The sequence below is a fragment of the Cyphomyrmex costatus genome, unplaced genomic scaffold (assembly GCF_001594065.2).
Source record: "Cyphomyrmex costatus isolate MS0001 unplaced genomic scaffold, Ccosl1.0 scaffold91, whole genome shotgun sequence".
Lineage (NCBI taxonomy): Eukaryota > Metazoa > Arthropoda > Insecta > Hymenoptera > Formicidae > Cyphomyrmex > Cyphomyrmex costatus.
The window spans coordinates 41,126-68,831 of NW_017280495.1; the positions used below are offsets into that span (position 1 = coordinate 41,126).

General features: G+C 30.1%; 2 protein-coding genes across 7 annotated transcripts in view; one reads left to right on the forward strand and one right to left on the reverse strand.

The window, feature by feature from the left end:
- Window positions 1-22,862, reverse strand: part of LOC108781853 (elongation of very long chain fatty acids protein AAEL008004) — a 54,799-nt gene extending 31,937 nt beyond the window's left edge. For 2 of the 4 annotated variants that reach the window (XM_018549961.1, XM_018549964.1), the window contains exon 1: window positions 967-1,253. The gene's annotated coding sequence lies outside the window, so the exon portion shown is untranslated. Of the gene's footprint in view, window positions 1-966; window positions 1,254-21,035; window positions 21,315-22,839 lie in introns of those variants that run through there. The other 2 variants (XM_018549963.1, XM_018549962.1) reach the window with 2 other exon arrangements.
- Window positions 16,243-27,658, forward strand: peng (Pumilio and CPL domain-containing protein penguin). Of its 3 annotated transcripts, none has more exons than XM_018549960.1 (3): window positions 16,243-16,320; window positions 24,992-25,127; window positions 25,197-27,658. In XM_018549960.1, the coding sequence occupies exons 2-3, from the start codon at window positions 25,004-25,006 to the stop codon at window positions 27,047-27,049; spliced, it is 1,977 nt and encodes a 658-aa protein (XP_018405462.1). In that variant the 5' UTR covers window positions 16,243-16,320; window positions 24,992-25,003; the 3' UTR covers window positions 27,050-27,658. The 3 variants fall into 3 exon arrangements, with proteins under 3 accessions (XP_018405462.1, XP_018405460.1, XP_018405461.1); XM_018549958.1 differs by lacking the exon at window positions 16,243-16,320 and adding an exon at window positions 23,240-23,360; XM_018549959.1 differs by lacking the exon at window positions 16,243-16,320 and adding an exon at window positions 24,247-24,631.
- Window positions 27,659-27,706: the final 48 nt, after the last annotated feature.

A 27,706-nucleotide genomic window follows, 5' to 3' on the forward strand; every position in this document is an offset into this window, starting at 1 on the left:
GAAATAAACGCAGAGAAGCGCGACGACGCGGCTCGCATCGAGAAGCATTGACTCAAGGCTTCTTTCAATACATAAGGATGGTTTAACGACTATAAATACGTTCATTAAATGCTCCCACGAGTATGTTGCGAACGAGTGGAACGTGAATTGAACTTAAATCGCGCGCTCGTGAATCATAAGAGAAGAGGTGCGGTAAGAAGAAAGGAAGGAAGGAAGTAAGGAAGGTAAGAAGAAAGGAAGGAAGATGTATTTTGTATGGTTTTCTCGAACGATACCCGAGTGATTGATTGATGATTGATTGAAAATAATTAAGACGTCCAGTCGTGCGTTAGTCAGCCACTCTGTTCTCGAAACTATTTCGATATTTCAATTCAATTTACGACCTCACGAGCATTGAAATCCAATTCTATAGAATTTTTTTTACTGACTACCAATAACGAAGACATGTAGATCAATACAATTGCAATGGATTCGTATCTCGATTTACAGCAGAAACAAATAATATTTTCTCGGTATCTATATCATCAAAAATTGATCACACCAATATTGCACTAACCTCTTAATGTCCAGTTTCATCAATAAAGAAGATAATGTTTTCATAGAAAGACCTATGCAATTTTCTTTCTTATGATATGACATAACATAAAAATTGACATAATATAAGAAACATCAACACGATCAATTTCATAAATAGTTATATTATTTCATTACATTGTTATAATATCACTTATCTAATATCAACTGTTTAGCACTAATATTTCTTCGTATCGATGTAATAATAAAAAATCATATAATAATTTTATATATATTTCTCTCTCTAATCTTAATCATATTATTATTTTCTTTAAACCATTTAAATAATTAATTTGATTACTATTATTACTGTCATTAGACATTGATGAAACCGGATTAACATCAAGGGATTAATATATCAACAGTATTGAGAAAATATCTCACAATACTTACTAATTATCACGCGTTGATTACGTCTCAATTGATCAACGTTCGTCCAAAAATCGTAACACACACTACAATCGTGACACTCCAACGAAAGCGAAAATGGTCTTCCCTTTTTCTTTTTTCTTATTCTTCCTCTTCTATCTCCGATCAATCGTCACTCTTGACCGTTCTCTCAACTTTCGTTTTCGAAAAGGATCAGCACGATGATGATGAAGATATTTTGCGATAATTTTGCGCGAAAAATCGCAGATCTGCGCTACTTCGGCCTTCTGCACGCGAGCGTTAGATTTCTTTTTCCGTCGAGGTTTCGGGAGAAAACGATAAAAAAAAAAGAAATTAGAAAAAAGGGAAGAAAAAAAAGGAAAAGAGGAGCGTTATCGACCGTGTCGATATCGAAGCGACGAACGCACTGCCGTCGTGCCAACTCGCGGACTGGTGGACGTAACGCCGGTGCATAGCTTTTAACCGATTCGCCATATTGGTCCCTTCTCCCGCCTCCCTTTCGCTCCATCTCTCTCTCTCTCTCTCTCTTCTTGTTTTTCCCTCCTTCCCACTCGCGTCCTCCGGATCTCGTCGTGCACGTCGAGATTGTGGTTCACCTGCATACGGCTCCTGACGTCGCGTCGTCGTCGCGGCGTTCGCCATATGACGTCAGCACGACGACCAGACGATGATACCTAAAAGGCGGAGTCGGACTAAGGAGTGCGAACGAACGCAAACGAACGCGGTCAATTCGATGTGCTGCGAGCACGAACGAGCCTAAATTCGCGTCGAGAGGAACACATCTCATCTTTTGCAGCTGCCGCAGATTCCTCACCGTAAAATTCCATAACATTTCCTTGATTTTTATAGACAACATTACAAGATTTCCCATGATGTTTTTATAAATATTTTGATTTTTTATATTTTTGTCCTGATTCAAAAACCGTCGAATATTTTGTTGAGATAGCAATTTAACATAGTAATGTAACTTACTATTGATGTTAAATTGTTAACACTGCTTGCATTTAATTGTTTAATTGATTTTCCAACACTATATGTGTGATACGCTAATTAAACTTCTTTAAAGCTAAGAATTTTAATTTGCTAGAAAATTTTTTTCAAGTACCGTGGTTTGCGAAAAGTGGACCAGAAAGAATTTCGCAATATGACCGCAAAATTCGATTTGCGCTACAAAGTCCTTCCGCATCCCTCTAATCTTCGAATTTGGATTTCATAGTGTAAATCGCATTGTACTTGATCAATTCAAATAAACGCCAAACACAGAGTAATAGATCTATCTCATTGAAATTTGGTGTGTGACCCTTCAAAAGTTACCGAATGTTAAAAATAATCTCGATACTGGTGGTGCCATATTTTAGACTTTGTACGGACTTATCGGATAACTCACGTAAGTGTATAAAATTTGTTAAAGTTAGTATATGTTGGCCATACCGGCTGAAAGCGCCTTAATTAGATTTAACTTTGTTTTAGTAGGCCAAAAAAAACACTCTACATTCATTCATGTTCATTCATGATCGTTCGCCTGCACCAGCTCGGATGCTCAGTCTTAACGTGGCAAACCTGACATGACACTGCGGATGTCCGGAAAGATTATGTCATGTCACGTCAGACGCTTCGCGACGTGCAAACACTCAGTCCGCATTTTTAACGTAGCTGCTCGTGATCTTTGATCCAGTCATATAGAGTATTTGGGTAAATACAATTATATGTCGAATAATCTTATTTATCGTGTGAATACTAAAAAGGAAAATGTCGTCACGATACGTTGGATGGTTCGTGGAAAATTACACGAATTTTACATAGAATCGCTTACGACCAGCTTGTTAGCTTTTCGTTTATCCAATGCATAAGATGTCATACCTATATTAAAAAGCAAATAATTATCAGAAACACGTACCAGCCGCTTTTTTACATCAATCAGAATTAATCGAGTAATGTACATGAGTAGTTCGATAAGTCAGGAATTTTTTAAAAGCCGACTACGTTAAAAAAATCTATCGAATTTTAGTTTTAAAGAAGTAAAAGATAGTCATTGACTCAACAAATTGCCCATGTACTATTAATTCAGTACAGTTACAAATTAGCTCTAAAAAAATCTTTTTTTCACAAATGTGATTTCATTTTCGCCTTAATTGGACTCAACCTTCATACATCATTATTCTCTAGTAAAAGATTATAAATGAGAAAAGCAACTGTTCGACAAAGAAACATTTATCAAAAACCTTTTTATACTTTCATAAGATACTTGCCACTTCTGTCTGACTTGTGAACGAGATAATTATTAGTCATGGATCTACATACAAAGAGCCAAAATATATAAAAAATAATATTTGAAAAAGAGAGTTATGGAGATAAGCTACGATCAAATTATTAAAAATCTCATTCAAGAACTTCAAACAGGTGTCTTATTTTTATTTATTCTATGTAGGACCTATTTTGTAGCATAATCGTTTAAAGAATAGAATATCATTTGTTATAATTAAACACAATTATTTACTCTTGTGCTGAAATCTAATAATATGTTATTTTATCGTATAAACATTTAAATAATGATACTACACTGTGAAAAAATTTACTGAATTTTAATAAATATTTTTTTGAATAATCCTAACGGAATATTTAATAAATGTAAATACATATTTATTATATCCAAGAACCACTTGATTCAACAATTTTTTTCATTTATCTAAATATTTATTTACCGTAAGTAAATATTTCGCTAGACCTATATATATATATCTAAAGAAATATTTATTAAAATTTAACAAATCTTTCTCAGTGTATATGTCGTAATTAAAATACAAATAGAAAGAGAAAAATATATCAAATATGTTAATGCACGAAAAAACAAAAACGATTTTACTGAAATATTTAAAGCTAGACGTAAAAATAATTTTAATTAGACTATCAAAATATTGATGTAGAACGTTCAAAATGATTGACAGAATATCTAAGCTTTTGCAGCATTATTCATTTTGAATTTCTTATATAGTTGTTTTGATGGACCAAGTTGCTTTCAAACCTGTATTCATTTAAACTTTTTAATCGTTTCCGCAAATTCTTTCCGCATATAATGACTGGCAATGTGAATAAATTAAAAGATCGAAAAAGAATTAAAATATACAGATTAAATTAATAAGCAATTCTGTCTCAACTCTGAATAATCAATTTTAAATCTATGCATCTCACCGTACTTGCATACGGTAAGAACACGTTCATAAAGCATAAGTAGTTTGTTTCTAAACGTCGCTTGGCGTGGAGATGCTATTTTGAGTTTGGACTTTCCAGGGAAGGACCGGATATCCCGCTGAAGGCCAAATGAAGTTCAATGACACGAAGTAAGAAATTCCGATAAGATCAGCTTATAAGATTAATGTGATTTCCTACTCCGTGATTCACTATCCTTGAACAATAATCGTTTTCAGCAATTTTGCAATTGTAAATTTGCAAAACAATCTGAATAATTTGTTGAAGCCTTGACAAGTTTATAAATTTTCAACATATTTGCATTTCATTCCATTTATATATTACTAAAAAAAATATTTATATAAAATTACATGAATATATTGAGATTTGTCCGATCTAATATACCTAATCATCTGTAATATTGCAGCCTACATGGAAAATTACACATTATATTAATTTCAATTCAATACATATGTATTTTCGGGATTCCATTGAATTTTACATACAAAATGTAAAACTAAAGCGAATGATAGAACCAATCAATCATGTCTAATTGCTCAGCGAACAGACCTAACCGCTTTGTCAACTTGAACTTGCCTATTGTTTTTTTGGTACATCGAGTTATACAGATTCTGATTGAACACAGTAATCGTATAGTAAAATCACAATAAATGTAACTTTTTTTTCTATAAAACTATTTTTTTTATCGTTATACGTTGTAAAAATACACCGCTTAAATTTAAAAGTATAAGTTATTTTTGCATGAAAATAGTACTTTCACATTTATTTTACCATTAATATGTATCACTAAAAAAAATAATTTTGTTATATAAACGTAAAGAGATTGTAAAATTTAATTATCGAATTAATTTGTTGTTTGTAGCAAACAAATTTGTATATTTAACAAATATTTTGTATACGTTACAAATAATTTTTGTAATGAGTATAAAAAAAAATGTTACACCTGCAATTTATTTGCGATCTCTATATTTGCAAATGGAATTTGCCGTTAAGATACAGGTATTAGCGTACATAGCAAATTTATTCTCTCTGTGTATTTTTATTTAAAAAAATTTGAAAAAAGTAATCAGTTAGAATTGAGTAATTTTCCGTAACTAAATAATTTCCATACAAAAATATTGTACATGGATTGTTTTTTAATAGCAGGTATCTTTGCTACTGAAGTGGAAAGATCACGGTTTCGCAATTGCAAAAAGGTCCCCGATATATATTATATATGTATATAGAAATCGATCAGAATTTCAACAATCATTTAAAAAGCAAAAAAGTTTTTGTTAAAAACACAAATAAGCTTCAATTAATAAAAAGATAAATGTGAGAAATATTTATTTTTTTATTACCTTATACTTTTTATTAACTGATACTTTTTATTAACTCAAGCTTGTTTGTTTTTTTTTAACAAAAAGTTTTCCGCTTTTATAAACAATTAACCTTTTCGCGTAAGATAAGCAAAAAGAAGCGTCTGATAAAATGAGCCTCAGAACAATAGGTAGTAATATATTCCCATTCTTTTTCTTTCGTAGAAATCATCTATACAAGATATCTTATACAATATCTGTACAAGATATCTTATACAATATCTGTACAAAATACAAATTAATATAAATATAAATTTCTAGACCGTGATCTTTTCACTTCTATAAAACGTTTTTTGTTCGTTTATTTACATACTTTATGCCGTTTTGCAAACACGTAACGCTATAGTTTTCTTTTTGAGAGATTTCGTATAAATATTCGATTGCTTTCAGCTTTGACACTACAAAGATTAAGTTAGTTTATGATCTGTCTTACAGATAAATGTACCGGTTTACCTCAATCTTATATTTAAAACCATATTATAAAAAAATAAGAAAGAAAAAAGTATAAATAAAACTGATTTAAAAAACTACAAATATGAAAAACAATGTAATATTATTATCAATAATGTAGCCATTATTATTTAAAAACAAATTATCGGACTCTCAAGATTTAAAAATTAATCAATTAAAATAATTATATACAATAATAGACGGGCAAGTGAGAGTCAAATCGCAAGTTAAAAATTTTGCGTATAAATTATAATATATTTACAATATTCTTTATCTTACTCGAAAAACGGTTCGACTCAATTCGAGTTATCTTCAGCGCAAATTACAATACAGTACGAATATGAATCCACTGATTGTCTCACATCCTTGGAAGCAGTGCACATCGTATTCTGATTCTCATATATATACGTTCATTACTATCTAATAGTCCAAAAACTACAATACCCCACTGCATCCAAGAAACGTAATCAATTTTTCAATAATACATATCGGAACTATAAAATTAATGTAGATATTCGAAATATGACAATAGAACAAAGAGCCATAATTTAATACGTCTATAAACATTGTGAGTTACAAAATTATTAATCATTATAAAATGATTTATAATTTTGTAACTCACAACGTTTAGACGCATTAAATTATGGCTCTTTGTTCCGTTATTACATTTCAAATATCCACGTTAATTTTATAGTTTCAATGTGTATTATTGAAAAATTATAAATCATAAAATGATTTATAATTTTGTAACTCACAACGTATTAAATTATGGCTCTTTGTTCTAATGTCACATTTCGAATATCTATATATACGTATACATTAATTTTATAGTTCCGATGTGTATTATTAAAAAATTGGTTACTTATGTTTCTTGGATGCAATGAGGTCTTGAGTTTTTGGACTATAGTCTTGTAGTTTTAGATTACGGTAATGAACATACAGATATGGGAATCAGGATACAATGTACCCTGCCTGCAAGGATGTGGGACAATTAGTGGAGTCACATTTGTACTGTATTTGTGCTGAAGATAACTTGAATTGAGTCGAAACGTTCGAATCATGTAAGGAATTTTGTAAATATATTATAATTCATACGCAAAATTTTTAACTTGCGGATTGACTCTCACTGCCCATCTATTATTGTACAATAATTATTTTAATTAACTATTATTTAAATTATGCAATTTATTTAAAAAATCGTAACAAATTTATTTTCCCGATTGTAAAATTTATCTTTAGCTGTATAAAAACAAATCACAAATATATGAATATTATGAGATTTTACATCTTTAATCATCTATACAGATCAAGTTTATATCAGCATTAATAGAGTGTAACAGTTAGTTTTCAAGAAATAAGGGGATACAGTCTTTTTATAAGATCTGTGTCAGCTTTTTGGGGGCTTTTCTCTACAGTATATACACATAACATCAATCATGCCAGAAAAAGGCAATCGTGCTGGCCCGTGAAGGAGCAAAAAATATTACAGTATATCTCTCCTGTAGAGAAATAGCGTTCCTTTCATTTAAATAAATTAGATATAGTCCACAAAGAACCAGCTACCAAATTTTTCAGCGTATCTCAATTTTGAGAATCGTCTTGTTTATTAATTTCAAGAATCCATATATCTTGTAAACAATCCTGATAAAAGTCTTTAACCTGAGACAGGTTGTCGCGTTCTGTGTCCACGTTCTTTCGACGCATCGGAACATTACACCGACAATATTTAGCGCAACACTTTGCTTTCTTAACTTTAATTTTGTAAGCGACTTTTGCGATCTGAGAAAAATAATAGCGTCGAAGTAACGACGGCTGAACGACCGTACAATTATATTCAGGAAGCGATCAATGTTGCATGACGTTTTTACGTAACGCATAAACAATGGATGCGCTAATCGATTGACGTCTACTGCTAGGCCATCATTAAATAGAACATTGCCGAGTGTGATTGCCATGGTATAATCAATTTTGCAAAATTATTTGTATATAAAAATGGAACATTCGCAAAAAAAAAACACAATTTATTAGACATCTCTTATACATTATTGTTTAATGCTTCATGTATAGTTAATAGGTTCTTATATGATTACGTACATCATTTTTGTATACGCGCAGTCATCCACTAAAAACTAAATTGCAAAATAAACAATTTTTATTATCATAAGAAAAAATAACATATCTGTCGATTTATAAATTTAATATATAATACAATTATTTAAATATAAGTAAATCCAATAAAACAAGAAATCAAGATAATATCAAAATGACATAAATTGAATCATAACTGATGATCGAAAATCAACTATTAATATTTATTTGGAAAATCATTTGATGACTTTTTGCTTGAGAAAAGATTAATAAGGTTATTACATTATTTTCATATTAAAATAATTTACAATTATTATTCGCTCATAATTTGAGTTATAATTGTTTTATAACTTCAATTATACCAGAAGATTTGCGGGTTATCGCCGTGTCTTTCTTTATTATTGATACCAACGTTTTGTGAACCATGCCGTTCACTTCATCAGGGCGCGGGGCGAGGAGATTATAGGCATAACTAGAATTTTGTTTAGAGGAGGAGGAAGCCAAAATTGAGATTTTTGTTATAGGTATACTTATATATGTATTAGTTTATAATTTTATAAGAAAAAATAAAGTAAATTAACAAAATTAAATATATGTGTCTCTTTCGGGAAAAGAGTGTAGTCGAGTTGAATAGATTACTGTGCTTCCTTCATTTTATCTTATTTTGAATTCATTGTATTAGAAGTAAATTATACATATTTAATTTAATAATTTAATTTAATTTACTTTATTTTTCTTACAAAATAGTAAACTGATTCTTCGAATTAAAAAAACTTACATTTATAACAGTAGCTATCTTGGATTTTCAGAAAATCTTTTCAGAACTTCTATCTCTAATTCTTTTTCTTGACCAAATTAATTTTTTATAAATATTCATTAACATTTATTATAAATATTCTTTTTTGTAAATATTCATGAATTTTTAAATTATCTTATTGTATTGTAAATTTGTAATTATTTTGTAATTAGTTTTATCCTAAAAAATTTGGAGAGTTATGGCCCCTGTCCCTACTCTTTCTAGGAGCTAGCCATACTTCCTCCACCGTTACTTCTATAATTAAGGTTGCTTCATTTCACGAAAATTCGTGATACACAAAGATCTAATTAATAATTAAATTATAATAAAATAATAAGAATATATTATAATTAAAAAAGAACAAATTTAAACGAAAATTATTTCAATTTGTCATAGTGTCAAATTATAAATTAAATATGTAGAAGCAAACATTTCTATTAACATAGTACATTGCAATAGGTCAAATATTAATTTACTTGTTTGAATTAGCGTTACAAATATTGCTATTTAATTAATTAAAAAAGTATTCACAGCCTAACCATAATCAATCTTGCAAAATACTCAAAACGGAATTTCCTGTTTTGCATTATTTAAAACAAAGGATTTCACATTTGATTTGCAACTATGTGGCCTTCATTCGCGTAATGATGTATTGTATGTAAAATCAGAATAATGTAAATTACACGAAAAGTTTTTAAAAGGTAAAATAATATACACAAATTACCATTTTTTAGATATATGTAACTTTGATAAATTTTACTGTTTATTAAAATATAACCAGTTTTTTTAGTGATATCTTGTTATTTTAACTTCCAAATGTATTATTTTAACACAAAACATGTGATTAAAAAACAATCTTAATAATTCATCTATATAATTAAATCGCTTAGTTTCAAAGTAAACAACTAAACTATATATATAGATATAATAAATATTAAATTTCAAAAGACTCTGAATTTGTGAGAACACAATCTATAAAAAACATATGCCTCAAATAATCTAGCTGGATCTTAAGTGCTTTTATAATTTTGTGTAAATTTATGTACTATATATGTAATCCTTTAACTGCGCATCGAAATTATTTTTCGATCTTGAAACGCAAATTCCACTAAACTACCTCAATAATATCACAAGTTAAATTAACAAGTAATTTAACAATTTGTTCTAATTGTAAGATGCATAAGAGCATCGAATTGTTAAATTATTTGTCAATTTAACTACTCGTGATATTACTACGGAGCTCAGTAAAATTTACACTTTAAGATAAAAAATTATTTCGGCGCGTTTACAGCACTATACGTACGTGATAGTAGTATTATATACATTCACACAGAATTATAAGATCGAGTTAGACTGTTTGCATTTATTATATATTATATTTATATTCATATTATATAGTAAATAATAATAATCTAAATTTGACACATTATCGACTAATGTATTTTATCGATTTTTAAATCTTTTAGAAATTTCCTTTTACTTCTAGATTGAACGATTTGAATTAAAAAAAATTAAAAAAAATTTTTAAAAACTATTTTTTAAATATATAAAATAATAAATATGTAAAATGTCACGAGACAAAGGGAATATTCTAAAGCACATAGCACGTATTTATGTTTCAAGGTACAAGAGCGTATCAGAAAAATAGCTTATATCTCTATAACTAAAGATGACAAGACCATTTTACTCCAAAGATCAAAAACCTCTCTAAAATAATATTTAATCACAAAATTAAGTATGAAATAGTTACATTTAATATGTAAAAGACTTTTTATATTCGATTAAACTTACAAAGTCATCACTTATAACGTATACCAGTGTATGTATGTGAACGCAGATGTTTATTTTATTTAAAAAATATTTCAATAAAAACTAAGAACTGTATTAAAATATTTCCAAGGACCAAAAAATGATATTCCAATAAAATACTGCGGAAGTCCAAAACTTGACATGTTTCGACTGGATTGAGTCTTCTTCAGAGGTACAAAAACCGTAGTGCAGTTAACACGAATCATTGATATTCAAATCAATAAAATAGTTGTAAAAAGTTCAATTGAGAGTGTAATCAGTAAAGATTATGAAAAAATTCAATAGAAACAAGTGCGTTCTCGGCCATCTCGGCTCACAATGATTTCTCTGTTCTATCTCACGCGTGTGACTCTAACATCTTATTTCTTCAACATTTTACTACAAATGTATACCGGTTTTCCTCTCTTTCAACCAACTGTTCTAGCTTTACTCTATGTTATTCTCAAGGTACAAGAGTTTTTTTTGCTCAAAGCTAACACGTGCTGGTATGTACTTCTTTGTTAGATGTTACGAAAGTGCAAAATTTCTCTAACGGATAGCAGACGATTAAAGAACACAGTGAAGGTCAATAAAAAATAGAAGATAGCAAATAGGGGGTCGACGATCCTACCTCAAAACACGGGATGTAGATCAGCATGGCGCGTCATTTTGCACACGTTAACGGCCTTGGCCTAGTAATATCGAGTTGCTGTACGAACAATTGGCGAAGCTCGAAGAATACAGTACGATTACGTCCGTTGCACAATTTCGCAAACGTGCCGTACAAAGTATCATTCTATATCTGTTGAGGTAGTCGGTGTTAATTGAAGATTTTTTGACAAGCAATTCGAAACCGAATTGTAATAGATAAGGAACGGAAATTAATCCGATTGAAGACCGAAAAAAACGTCTTAATTGCCACTATTATATGTATGTATATAACAGCATTTCATATCGAACCGGATACTTGAAACATCATTTTTTTTTTAATTTTCTGTGTTCTACACATAAAAATTTGAGATTTCTTTATGTTATTCACGCTTATAATTTACAGAAATTTATAAAAAGCGTCGCTCATGCGAACTTGCAATATTATATATACTCGTATATTGTCGAAACTATTAGTCAAATAAAAATAATTGATTTTCAAGATTTTAAATTGTTCCATGGATAAGTTATTTTTAATGTATCATTTTCATATAAAGAAATAATTTTCCATTTGTTTATAATTTTTATTAACATTTTTCGACTCACCAATTTAACAATTTTGTAAAAATATCATCAAAAATATTCCCACTTTAATTATGAAGTAATCCTGAAAATTTCAAAATGGAACTCGAATGGACTGTATATTAAAAAATTCTGCAGCATGACGGCGCGATTCCGCGAGTTACCTCATACCTAATTGAAGTGGGAATATGATGATATTTTTATAAAATTTAAATTGGTGAGTTGAAAAATGTTAATAAAAATTATAAACAAATAAAAAATTATTTTATTTACATGAAAATGATAAATTAAAAATAATTCATCCCCATGGAACAATTTAAGATTTTTTAAATCAATTTCTTGCATTCTGTTTGTACGACTAATGGTTTCGATTATATTATATAATAATTATAGATGTTTGTATGTTCGACGTTTTTATTTTGCATATAAGTGTGAATCAGAAAAAATCTCAAATTTTTTCGCGAAACACATGTCGCATATTATTATCTGTAAAATACGTCAGCAAAAAAAAAAGTAATGATGTTTCGGTTGCATAGAAATCTCAGGCATAATAAACAATGCTGCAAAAAGTTTTGACATCCAAGCAACTATAGTTTGATTGTTCTACATAATTATTTTGTAATTATTTCGATGATCCATCAAAATTATTTTTAAATCTGTATCTTACTAAATTTTTAGACACTTCAGTAGAACCGTCCTTTTTAATAATATTTTTTTGTATTTTCTTTATAATTTTTTAAGGAAATTAATTTTTTCCATTAAATATATTGTATAAATATACAACGGAATATGTTAATACATACGATATATTGAAACATATGATATCATGTATCTAATATATGTACAGATGATTTTCTCCGAAATAAAAATTGAATTTTTGAGATGTATGTGTGATATAACCAAATTTTAATAGCATATTGTTCCAACAAAATATGACATAATATTAAGGCATTTTACATAAAAATTAAAGTAAATAAGAATTTTTAATAAAAAAAAAAAAAAAAAGCTTTTTGATCGATTCTTTGAAATCACCCATGTAACATCGTAACACTCATCATAAAAACCGTTGTAAAAAGCATTGTATAGAAACAACATTGTATCTTAATCTTTCTTCAAATTACAACTCATGGAAAAAAAATCGGTTTATAAATGATAACGGATCAACAAAGTTGTTCACACACATTAAATCTTACACGGAAACCAGGAAGTATCTTGTTATGCAAAGAATTGCAATTCTTATCATCACAATTCGATTATCATAATCAAAATTTAAATAACTGCGACAAAAGTTCCAGATAAATTATCTAAGTTCGACCGACAAGAACGTGAGTTCTTCACGTTCCCGCTAATATCAATGCAAAGTTTAGCACGATTATACTATCTGAAGAAAATGCGACAAAAAGTTATCGTGATAATTTTATATTTTTATAAATAATCTTATCGTAAGACGTTATTATACTTGTTTATTTTATGCGCTGTTTTTTATTTTCTTTTTTTATCACGCTTCTTATCATACGGACTACAGGTAACAGAAAAACAGCAAACTGACACGATCTTTACTTCAATTTATTCAGTTGAACTTTGATCTGGTTCGCGTAACTATTGAAATCACCAAACGTTTCAAAATTTAGCAAAAAAAACGATACTTTATTTCTGTTCATATCATTTTCATGCACATACAATTTCTGTTTTTCTAATAATTTACAAAATTCAACCAATCTTATTGTAGAACTATTTTTTAAATTTCCGCAGTCTCTTTCTTTCTCTCTGTAACGATACAAAGTTTTGCAAAAGAGAATTGCCCCACTGTAAAATTACAATAATTTATACTATTTCTATTTAGATATTAGGGGAGAGTGGTCTAAATCGGACATATTTATAGTTTTTGTTCTCTATAAGGCGTAAATAAAGTCCGATCATAAAACCAGCAATGGTGCCATTTGAAAGATCATTTAATTTCCTTCATTTTTGCTTCGGATCATTTTGACGTATTTCTGATCTGTGCCGAACTATAATATAATGGAAAATGTAAAAATGCATTTTCCGGTCCGATTTAGAACTCATGGTTCCAAATCGGACCTCTTCTATTTTTATAAACTTTTACATAAAATTTTTAAATATTTTAATTAATTTTTGTTAGCAGTGAGCAAAAATGAGCAATTTAAGACTCAAAGATAAAATATTTTATCACATGATATTTTATTGATTTAGTGTCTCTTAGATCAGATCTGGTCGGTCGATCACCAGGTTGTGGCGAACCTTCTTTCTTCGATGAATTAGCTGGCTTACTCGTCTTTTTAGTGTTTTTTGTACAAATCCGATTTGGACACGGGTTCTTTCAAATTATTGGAACAAATTTTACAATAAACCGCAAAAGTAATCACAAAACTCTTGATATTTTTTAATTCTACACTCTTTAATTATCTTAAATCAATTACCGTTCAAATTTTTAACATCTTTTAAATAATGATTTACAAGGATTTTCTTTTTTAAAATAATTTTTGCATGATAGCCGAAAATACATATTTGCGTCTATTCTATGAACGCTATGATAGAATACTGCCAAACTACTGTTTGATGTCTTATAAGAACTTTACTTTTTTATTATAAATAGCACGCAAATCTGCTTAACCGTATTTATTTAAATTAAAAAGATCCGATTTGGAACACGGTCCGATATTTAGGATATTCTCCCCTATATCATACGGATTAATATATATATATTTATTTATATTTATTAAATTTGTTTATTTTTACACATAGAAAAAACGATTTAGTTGAAGTATCTAATTTACTATGTAAATACAGATCTGTAAATAATAATAATTTTGATGGGCCATCAAAATACTGTAGTTGCGTAGGAATTTCAAGCACAATGAGAAATGCTACACAAAAAGGTTTAGCATTCTACCAATTAGTTTGAGCATTTTATATAATTATTACAATGATCCAAAAAATTATCTTCTACAGCTAATCTAATTATTAGATCTACAGTTGGTTAATTTTTTACATGCTTCAACAAAATCCTTTGCATGCAATTACGTATACTTTCTTTAGTTTAATTTTCAGCCTGTGGCTTTATGTAGATATAATTATATTTATGTTACATAATTCTATTCATAAAGAAAAATAAGGTTTGATTTCATAATTAGTAGTCATATTCTTCTTAATTATTGCTTATAAAAATTTATTATTTTGAAATCTCATTCTGTTAAATTGCTATTTAATTACTAGTTATCTATAGGTAGCAAACATAAAATATACAATAATAAGATTTCTAAAAAAACAGGAAATAAAAGGAAGAAATAAAACGTTATACATACTGGAAATTCCGTCTCTCAAACAAATCAATATAAAATTAACGAATAAAACTACAGCGTTATTAATATTCAAGTTGTACGACTCCCACTTTGCATTGACAGCAACTAAATAAATAGAGCGCACACAGCTATAGGGAATCAATTGACATCACGGAAGGAAAAATGGATACCAATAAAATTCAATAATTTCATGTTTTAAAAATTACATGGCTTTCCTTTTAAGAATATGCATATTATCTTTGTTGCAAATCAATTATATTTAACGAAAACGTTTTGGTGATGCAATCTCAAGAGTAAGAACTTTGGAAAATCAAACTTTGCTCTTTAAATTAGTCATTGAAGTAAACAATGACGTTATTTCATTTAAAAGATTATCTTAAGAATATCCTTTCACACATTCAATCGCTTCGCAGAGTCGAAGAATTATGCTGCGGAATTTCAATTTCGCAATTTGCAATCAACACAAAGGTCAAACTACAGCTTATGTATAAAGAATTCGTTGTAAAAATTAAAGTTTAAAATCCAGAAACGACTTATTATTGTTAGAATTAATGATGGATATAATCGATGAATAATCGATTATTTCAAATAATTAAGTTACGTTTAGTTTTTAAAATCGATAAGAAAGATAGACAAGAAAAATGATAGGCAAGATTATCTACACCTCAATTGTACTATAGTTGAAAAACAAAATTGATTTAAAATCGCGTCTATCCAATATAATCGGTTTTATTTTTTAACAAATAATCAATATTATGCCTGTCGCTTTAAAATATAATAATATCGGCAGCGATTAACGGATCGTCAAAATTGCAAATTGCGTTCGCATCGTATTTCATTATTTTTGTTTCTTATTTGCGAGACATACGTAACCCAATCAATGAGTGTACCGAAACAATATCGAGTGCAAGAAAATCTACTCGTGAACAGTATTATGTTCAACATTGCAAAAGCGACGTCGATTAGCTCGTGACAAGGGAGATTCGGACGAGAAGGAAGACAACGCTTTTGCGCTTGCACGAGCATGTATTGTACGTACATACGTTCATTGCGCAGGAAGAGTGCGTTGCATCCTTCATAATTCCTGGCTTCAAGGATTCCCCGCTCTTTCCGAGTTTTCGTAAGTATTTCACGTACGCGAATCAAGTCGAACCGCGCGTTCGCGACGTGATCCGCGTGCGAAGACCGTCGCGATTCCGTGAGCGTACGAGCGTGAAGAATTACGCTAACGAAATCGTAAAACGAGTTTAGAAGAAAAAAAAAGGACTTATTATCATAAAATAAGATCGGAATTATGTAACAAAACGAGAAATAGAGGATAAAGCAGAAACAAAAACAGAAATACACTGAAAAAAATACTAAATTATAATAAATATTTATTTGAATAGTTTCGAGAATTCTCCAAGCGAATATTTATTAAATGTAAACATGTTTTTATATTTATTTATAAAAATCATTCATTTGGTAAACGATCGTTTTGTTTCATTCAGTAAATATTTATTTACTGTAAGTAACTGTTTAATTCTATTTAAAAAAGTATGTGTTAAGATCTAGTAAATGTTTCTTCGAAAGCTTTTTTTGCAGTGTAGCTTTAACTTTACATAAATTGACTTTTAAATTTATTAATTCCGCGTGATGGATGTCTTGCACTCATGGCTTTTGGATACTAAGTTAAGCCTGGGGCATACTATGCTTGTTTTCCTACTGAATTGCTTACATTTTAGTAAATTACTAGAAATTCTGTATTCTCTATGATTCTAGTAATTTACTGAAACACAAACAAAGTAAACAATCGTGTTGCCCGCAGGCTTTAATGTAATCAAAATTTCAATACATTGTGAATTTCTATAATATACTATAAGTTCACACTACATTAATATTAAATAATGGTTGATCATTACAAATGAGTACATATGAGGTTTGCTTTTTCGCTAAACATTCGCTAAGGATAATATAAGATCAAAACGTCTAAAGAATTTTTGATATGTTAATTTTTATATAGTATGTATAATACCTATATTATTATAAAATAGCATATTATTTCTACATTTGTTATGTACTCTTTACTTAAAGATCGTTGGTTTTCATGACGATCATATCGATGATTTCACCGGTATGCCTTATTGTTAGCGCAAAGATTATCTGCAAATTGTATCGTAATAATGAGAAAATAGTATATTTGTCGGTTAATGTAAAATCTTTATTTGACATTACCGCAACGCGCACACGATAAAAATTCCTCTTACTTCACGGTAGCAAAATATATAATGCTAAACTTCAAGCTTTTTTCTGGGAAAAACGGCAAAATATAATAGTAAACTTCAAGTGTTCTTTCTACGAAAAACGGCGAAATAGTCGCCGTTGCGACAACATAGTGACGCCAACATGCGTTACTTCATCTACCACCGACGGTCGTATAACGTTGGCGAGTGTTCGCCGTGTATGAACGTATCGTTTACGTACGCTTTAAAGCGTTTGTATCAAAGTAAACAATCAATGCGTCACACGTGTACTGTTTCGTCATTGGGGCTTCGGTTCTCATTTACTACGCGCGATAAATCAGCGAGAATCAATTCACAGTTAATTTTCTCGCTATTAATCTATCGACACGATAAATGTGTCAATGTGTATATTTGTCAACGCGTTGTTTCATACTTGAATGTTTTTTTTCGAAGTAGATTCTGTTTGAAAATGGTGAAAGACAACTCAATAAAAAATTTTCGTAAGAGCATAGAATCTAAATACTTTGCAATTATATATTTAGATTCTATATGTTTTTTCTTATAAAAATTTTACACACAATTATTCGTCTCTTTTTTTTAAATATAAAACTGTTGTTTGGTACAAAAATAATAATAATATAATAATGAGATATTTTCTTAAACTAATTAAACGAGAATTTTTTTTAAATACACATCTGATTCTGCAAACAATGCGCCGAAACTTTTTTAACTTTTAAATGACTAAGATAATATTTTTTGGCAATAAATTATTCATAGGTTTAAGTTAATAAATTTTCATTAACATATATAAAGATGCTCATTATAATAAATTATAAATTGCTTGTCAATTTAATGCCATATTACTATTTTGATTCCATTCATGATTGCTTTTCAAGACCAAAAATAATTTCGACGCGTAGTTTAAAAAATAAAATATATATCTATATATATATACGCATCGAAATTATTTTTGGTCTTAAAAGGTAATCACGAATGAAATCAAAATAGTAATATGACATTAAATTTGACTGTAATTTACTCGGCAAATTACGATAAATTAGTAATTTTCGGAGACTGATAAAATCGTAATTTTTAAAAAATTATAAAGATAAATTAATTTAATGTTAAATTAATTTAAAACATTTAGCCTTTAGCCATTATGTTGAAAACATTTTATTTAATTAATTCTTTTATTTTGATATTACATACTGTATAATATGTTTTATATAGGTATTTAAATTCATATAGCACAATATTTAATTCTATAAGTTCTAGTTCGACCGAAAAATAGAATTTCTCTTATTTAATTAGATTTATTCTCATCGACCTTTCAAATTGTAATTTTTGCTTATTACTTTCCTAAATGACAATATAAACAACAAAAAAATACATAAGAGTCAATTTTTAAAATAACACAAATTAAAAATTGGTATTATTATTTAAAAAAAAATTGATTCTTACATGCCCTTTTATTGTTTATATTGTTACATTGCACTAAGAGTCCGTGTATTAATTAATTTATTTTAATTAATTTTTCTTAAAGCCTGTAAAGAGATTTTAAAATAATAAATTTTTTACAGTCTCTCTCAATAATTAAGAGATATGTGATTACCAATCATGAATTCACAAACCTTATTTTACTTTAGAAGTAAATTTATATAAATTGAATGTAATTATATATGTCCATATAAGTATAATTAAATATTAAGCTAAAAACTAAAACTAAAAAAGGAAATATATATGCAGCAGCCTTTTTGCGAAATCAGCTTTTTCAGGAAAAGACTAGCTTTGCAAAAAGGTGATTATTCTACTTTAGCCTTTTTGCAAAAAGATTAGCCTTTTTCCGAAAAGGCTGATTTCGCCAAAAGGCTACGACATATACATATCTGCACTGAAAGAACGATTTTGTTAAAACATCTAAAGCTACGTATATGTATATATATATATATATATATAAATCTAAAAATAATTTTGTTAGACCATGAGGAAATATTTCTATAAAGTGGTCGAGTTTTTCTGTTAAAATGTCAAAGTCTTTTGCAACATTACTTATCATACTTGAGCAATCTGCATAATTATTTTGATGGTCCAATACAATTATTTTTAGACCTATCTTAAGCTAAAGTTTTTAATACTTCAGCAAAATCGTTTTTTTCCATATATATATGTTATATATATATATATATATATGTGTGTATTTATATGTATATAAAATCAATTATCATATTTAATTCATGCAGTGTATTGATATTATCATTTTAACGAAATATATGCATGCTCACATACATGTAAAATGAACTTTTAGTAAATTACTTTTTATTTACATCATGTGCGTATGTGTAAAATTCACACACACATATACATATAATAATAAGACAAAAACATCGCAATCTTAAAATTTACTTTACAAATCTAATATATGTGTATGTGTGTGTGTGTGTGTGTGTGTATGTGTGTATGTGCTCGTATATATTGATACATATATGTACTCCATTAAAAAACTTAAAAGACATTAAATATTTTATCAGTTAGGCTTTATAGACTGTTTTCATATATATATAAATATATAATTTTATACAATACTTAATATTAAAGACTGCTTTATATTTAAAGTATCTATAAATGTATGGTATAATATAATCAACTTTGGTTATGAAATAATATGTACATTCTGTTAATTAAAGACAATATTATAATTAGATTAGTTAATTGTTCAAAATATATTTATATATTTTTACATTTAACTCTGTTAGTTTCATATATAGCAGATTTCAGCATGCACTATTAATAGTGCAAGTAATCGAATTCCCTATTAAATTCATAATGTTAAATTATACTCAAATTGAATTATTTTTAATCATTTCTATAAGTCGCCATTGCTCCTACTCAATATATTATTAATATAATCAAAACACAATGGAAAATTAAACTCAAGGAGTGTTAAATTTAACTCAAATTTAGCTTATTATTTACTGATGCATATATTAATAACATATTTGTTAAAATATTACATTTTGGCGTGGTTGGGACACATTTAAAAGTTTAAAATAATAAAATTATATTAAATTTAACTCACATTTAATTTATTATTTACCAAGCAACGTTAATATAAACGTTTACTTTGCAACTATAACCACAGAAACAGATTAATTTAAATTTTAATTAAAATTTAATACAACAAATGTGATTTGACTCAAGAGATCGAGTTGCCATTGCTCCTTTGATATCTAACAGCGTAGCGATCGAATTTCGCTACGAGATTTATCTCTGAATTTATCTCGAAGCAGAAAAATATTTGCGGAACGCAGCCATGTGATAAGGGTAGAGCCAATCGCACGGAACTCACAACGCGCCGCGTCTCGGCGGGCGGCTTACGAGCAGAAACGCGGGAAGTGGTACGAACAGCCACGTCCGCACAACGCGATCCTCGTTGGCAACGGTATACAGCAAACGTAGCTTCCCGAATATCGGGAAATGGGTAAACACGAATCGCGCGCGAAGTAGCCAGACGAGCCGCTCCCTCGCAGGCCGACCGGCGCAGTCCGGCGGGCGGCGTGCCGCGATCAGCTGATGCGGCTGCCACGCTGCGCGGCGAGCCGCCACGTTTTCTCACCTGTTGCGCGCCGATTCCTCTGTCTCTCTCCCTCCCCCTCCCACTTTGCTTCTCACTCTCTCTCTTTCGTCTTCCCGTTGCGTGATCGATCGACTTGCTCCGCGCCGATTCTTCTCCTCGATACCGCGCCAGGTGCCTGCACGAATTTATCGGCACACTCTCGCTCGCGAGCACTCGCGGACCAGAATGCGTGACTCGGTCGTTTCACACGGGATGAACGTGAATCGGATGCGAGTTAAAAATACACACCGAGGCGCGGCACGAGAGACCAACTGCGAACCGCTGCCGCCTGTTCAAGGCAGCTTGGGCGGCTGTCTCGGGAATCTGACGCGGCTTCCCGCGCGCGCGTTCCTCCCTTCGTCGCCCGACCAGGGGCGGAGCTAAAAATCGATGCGACAAATGACCCTGACTACGTTCTAATTTGCTACTCGCAGGACTCTTGAAATTATTTCGTCTTTGTTATTTATTTAATGTTAAACGAGAACAAATGATACTCATCAGCGCTATGAGTATCATTCGAGCGTCAAAGAAGCGCTCCCCTCGTATTGAATGTTAGCCATGAGTGATTCCGTCAAAGCAAGAGTGAAATAATTAAGGGAGTGTATATACTGTAATACTGTTTCCTTTTTTATATAGATTGATTCTTTTTAATCTTAATAAGCAAATATTTCGAAAATATGTAATTTTATTGAAAAACTTTCCAAGCTACCCAAGCAGAACTACAAGTCACGACAACGTCAAAATAACGTTAAAATTAATCGTAAATTGAAAAATGACTTTTAATGATCATTTTGGAATCATTTTGACATCATGATAACCTGTTGCTTTGCTTGGATGCATTCTGAGACGTTCCGTTTGAGGAAAATTTTACTTCTAGGAAATGTATAGTGCATGTAACGCGTTTATCAAGTAAAATTTTTCTCGGATAAAACGTTTTAGAATATAATTTATTGTCAGATAAAAGTATATAGTTTACAGTATACATTACCATTGTACATCTACTTCTGTATCGTATCACTTTTATTTGAAATGTTTTTTGGTAAAATTATACCATTTTTGAAATTTTGTCTGTTAAAATCAAAATGAATCACCTAGTATACAAAATATGCTTATTCCTATATAACTTTTAGGACTTTAGACTATTTTATTCATTCTATTTATTGGAAATAACAAAAAATGGGGTTATTAAGCAGGCTAATCAAAAGTTAAGTCATCTCGTGACCAGACTGTGTTATTATAGGCAATTATAAAGTCTCTAATACGAAGAGCAGCTATTGTGTTGTTGCAGATTGCCGCAACACATTTAAATTTAAATTATTGGCTACGTTTAGCAGAGAAAGCAGCTTTGCATGACTTTACAGCTATGTTGTAAAATTCTTTAATATAATTAGTCTTATCCTCCCTGACTCTTAATGTATAAGTATAAACAATCATTTTAATGTGTAGACATTGGATTATAATTAAAATTTGAACACTTCTCATAGAAAATTAATTTATCATACATTCACCGATCGTGTCGAAATAATCGATGAAAATATAACAAATTAATGTTCTACAAAGAACGCTCCAATTTAAATTAAAATTCAATAATTTAAATTATAGTGCTCTTTATATTTCCGCGCCTTTTTCCTTATCTGTTCGCGATCTGTCGAGTGGTATGACGTCACGCGTATTTGACGTTTCGAAGATATAAGAGGCATAAGCATAATATACTATTGTTTTTTCAATTAGAATATTTAAATATTACTTGAAATATATTTAAGTGTTATAAAATGTAGCATTAAATGCAGCACGATATACATACCTGACAAACAAGCTCGTGCATAAGTTGCACTTTCGGCGTACTTCAAACGGATAATTGACGTGAGAGATCTGCGAGGGTCCCGATCTGGTTCCGAGTGAAATATGAAGCGCCGGATATACGCGAGATTAATGTAATGCGGATGGGTTGCACTATGATTTGCACCGCGAGCTCATTCGATGTGCGACACAAATTTTTTCGCTCGCGAAATTCGCTCTCAGACACTGTCGATCGTGCGAGAAATACGAAGCGACTCGAATAATGTGTAGGGCATTTTGTGACTCGCGAATTCGCGATTACGTGATTTATCGAAGAGCGATTCTCGAGGTATCGAAACGACAATCGACACTCGCCGAACCAATTACTGAAACGCGAGTCGCGCACGCGCACGAGAAGGCAAACCGCCACGTGGTGAAAGCCAAGTAAAATCGATTCCGTTTACCTTTGCGATTCCGTGCTGGGGTTTCTGGAGTTCCTCTAATTATTAATATTATCGGATAGAGAATATAAAAAGAGGATTTTTCGTAAGTTTAAAACTGAAAAACACATTGAAATTAAATCGATGTTGTTTCCATCGATTAGTAGATTAATATTGCCTCCTTAATCCGCCTAATAAGGTTATACGAAATTAGATTGAAATTACGATAATGTTTATTATATACTTTTGAAAACAAAAGTCTGATTTTTATTCTTGCATTAACCCGATGAGAACATGTATAATGTATAGTATCCGCGTGGAATCTACGTGTTTTATGTGGACTACGTGGGTTAAAAATTTATTCACATAATATCCACGTGGATTCTATGTAGACATTTCCATATAGATTTCAATACGTATAATCCACGTGGATTGCATAGAGTAAAAATCGATGTTAATTTATCCACGTGAATTCAACGTTACTATTTCCTATTTTTATAAATACACTCGATGGTTCACGTAGAATCCACGTGTATGAATCTACGTCGAATCTATGTAAGTGTTCTCATCGGGAAACTGAAGATTTTGGTCATTACATTGGATTAGTGCACATTAAAGATTGCTTTATATAAAATACCTAAATACAATAGCATGATATATACTCAATGTTGACAATAATTGACAATATTAATAAAAATTTAAATAATACATGTATATTCTGTTATATAAATAACTTGACATTATTATTGGGTAGTTAATTATTTAAATTATTCTTATATGCTTTTAATATTTTGCTAATTTTCTATGTAACAGCTTTTGGTATGCATTAATCTAGTATTCTAGTGAAATACAAGTGACCGAATTTGCTATTATAGAACTTTCTCACTTTAGTAAATATTAGGTGTACAAATAAGTTTTAAAGCGTTTTTAATGAAATTTAATATTCATTTATTTAGAAACGAAAACACACTTAATTATCAAAATAATCCCCGTCATTATTTATGACCTTTAGCCATCTTTTGGGCAGCTTGTGAATTTTAGAAGCGAAGAAGGTTTCGTCTTTCGCGATGCGATAAAATTATCCACCCATTCGCACTTCTTCAAATCGAAAGTGTATGTACACCGGACAAGATGTTTTGCATTGACCGGAATAAATGATACTGAAGAGGCTATGTCTGCCCAACATCAAAATCATCCTCTTTAAATCGCTTAAACCAAAACTCGACACACGTACTTTTTGATACAACATTGTCTCCAAGAACAGTACAAATTGTTTCATATGCTTTAGCAGCGCTTTTTCCTTGATAAAATTCGTATCGAACGCAGTGTCGAATAAATTGCTTGTGGCTCACCATTTTAAAACCATTTAATTTTGAGGTTAAGTTTCCAATTGTGTGAAGTCAATTGTTTTTTTTAATAGTACACATTAAGCATCACCACATCAAAAAAGCGCAAAAATATTTGAATTCTAAATTTAAATTTTAAATTATACGTTACACAAAAAACGCTTTAAAACTTATTTGTGCACTTAATATCTAACATATGTGCCTATTTCACTTTAAGTTTCAAAATACTGCAGTTACTATTTTTATTAGTTCAACTAAAAAAATAGACCTAGTAATAAAAGTAATACTTTTGAGAGATATTTTTGAACTTTTTTTAATAAATGTGAAAAATGATACATGTACTTTAAAGATTTAACATCCACTTTGACTCTTATATTGATGGTTTTTATAGATCTAGTCAAAGATGAAGCGATCAGCAGAGAATTTGGATGCTCATGATCTGAAAGCAGAGAATAATGTGAATGCAGGAAATAATAAAAAAAGAAAGAAAGTGATATTCGAGAAACCTCTGAATAATAAATTTACAGGTAAGAATAAAAAAAGAAAACTACAACTTAAAAATAGTCATGTGTACAAAAATAATAAATATTTTTCAGATGATAAAAGCACAAAGCCATCTTTAACAAAGAAAAATTTAAAAGCAAAGGATACTAAAGTGCTAAAGAATAATGCTACAATTGAGAAGATAAAGTTGCTCAAATTGAAAAGGGAAAGAAAAGAGTTTAGACAAAAATCTGAAAATCAAAAGAACTTAAAAAAGGAAAATCTGAAGAAATTGGAAAAGAATAATACGGCTATCAAGAAAATCGATTGGCTCCAACTGAAGAAGGAGAAAAAGAAACTCAGAGAGCAACGCAAAGCTAAGAGATTAAATAACGATCATGTATATGACAAAATCCTTCAGGCTAAAAAGATTAGTGAGAAGTTACGTAGATCTGATTGCAAGCCTATCGATCGTGTAGCATTAACTCAGACGATACACAATTTGATGAAAAACAATTACAACAAAGTGATATTTACACACGACATCTCCAGAGTAATTCAATGTATGATCAAGAATTGTGAGTCACATGTTTTACAAGCAATATTTCAAGAGATAAAGCCATTAATTGTGGAAATGTTACAGTCTAAATACGCAAAAAATTGTGTAAAAACTATTTTAAAGCATGGCTCGCAAGAAATTAAACGTGATATTATCTCTACATTTTATGGCAATATTGTTAAGTTAATGAGTCACAACGTATCGGTCTCTCTTATAGAACTCACGTACTCTACTTGGTGTACAAGTCTCGAGAAGATACATTTTAAGCAAGAATTTTATGGAGACATATATAAATTGGAAAAAGATAATGAAGTTAAATCATTGTCAGATGTATTCAAAACCGCGACAGATATGAAACTGGCTACATTATCTGCCGTAAAAGCAAATCTAATTAGAATTTTAAACAAAGGTTTTGTCAATTCTACTCTGCTGCAAACGATTATACGGGAATTCTTCTACGAGTGTTCAGTGGAAGATAGGAGCGAGTTAATAGTTATGCTACGATCTTACATTATAACTCTGTCCCAAACGAAAATAGGTGCGGATGTTGCTATGCAATGTATATGGCATGGTACTAGCAAAGATAGGAAAATTATCATGAAAGCCCTCAAGGGAAACATTAAGATGATTTGTATGTCCAAATACGGTTACATGACGTTATTGGCGTTTTTTGATTGCGTAGATGACACAGTTCTCATGCAGAAGATAATATTATCCGAGTTAGAAGAGAATCTAGTTGACATTGTGCGGAATGTGTATGGGAAACACATTATATTATATCTCGTGGCCAGGAGAAAACCTCTTTATTTTTCACCAGCCGTAGTGGAATATTTACGTCAAGGTGATAACAATTCCGCAAGTAAGAAGTTAGCCGATATTAGGGAAAACGAACTTCTCAAAGCAATCAGCGGCCCGCTTCTTGACGCTATAATTGCGAATACAGCAACATGGTTATCCAACGGTAGCATAGCTATGATTACTCTGGCGATATTGAAAGTGGGATCAGGAGAGAAATTGAAGTCTGCGTTTGAATCAGTTGTTAAGTTTATTAGTAGTATGGATTCAAAAATTAAGGACAATGATATCGAGTACGATGTGATTGAACATCCTGGATTACACATAATGTTGAAGAAACTTATTCAATACGACAAAGAGTTGCTGAAAAAGAACGAATCTACATTTACAGAAATATTGATATCACATCTAACGCCAGAAATACTAGACAAGTGGATAGGAATTAATAGAGCTTGTTTCTTATTACTTAATCTCCTAGAGAATGAAATTGCTACAGATACATTGCTTGATAAACTGACGAAACCTTTAACTGGAACTCTCAAGGAAGTATACGGCCCTGGAGCATCGATATTATTAAAAAAATTAAAAAAACAATTAGATGTGATAGATTAGTTTAAATATGGATAGATAATTAATGTACATTATTCATAATTTTTTTTTAATGCAAGCTGTTTCAATGATTTAACGCTTAGAGCTCTTGATACGAGAAAACAAAACGTAAAGCAACGAAAAAACATAATACAGAAATTAATGCTTAAAAAAATAAAGAAGAAACTGAATCTGTTCGTTTATATCATGTTATCAATCCTGGTAAGGAATCCTATCTGAGGGAAGAAAATCACTTATTTTTTATGAAATATTCTGTAAATTTGTAGTATTAATAGTATATTATAAGAATTAGGCCGAGATAAAATGTCAGGCACTTCACCATCCGATGCCGGAACTTTAATCGAGGCCTCAAGTCATCCATATATATATATATATATAAGCAAGCAACCGTCTCTTCGCGGAGCCACAGCCCACCAACGGCAGAAACTTTTAGTTTATACTTTACAGTATATTGAAACACGACTTGTAGACTTCGAATTTTATATAAGAATTACAAATAAAAGATTCTTTTCAGAATAATAGTGCCGATAAGTGATCAGATTATCATCTTTTACTTCTTCGAAATCTATTTTGTTAGGCTATAATACATAAGGGCGTAATAAAAAAATTTTACACACAAGTTGTTTTAAATTATAATATATTTTATTAAGGGATATAATA

Excerpts from the sequence above, each read along its gene's own strand:
- peng (XM_018549960.1), top strand. The coding sequence starts at position 25,004 with ATGAAGCGATCAGCAGAGAATTTGGATGCTCATGATCTGAAAGCAGAG. Across the intron at positions 25,128-25,196 it reads TCTGAATAATAAATTTACAG|ATGATAAAAGCACAAAGCCA; the intron begins GTAAGAATAAAA and ends AATATTTTTCAG.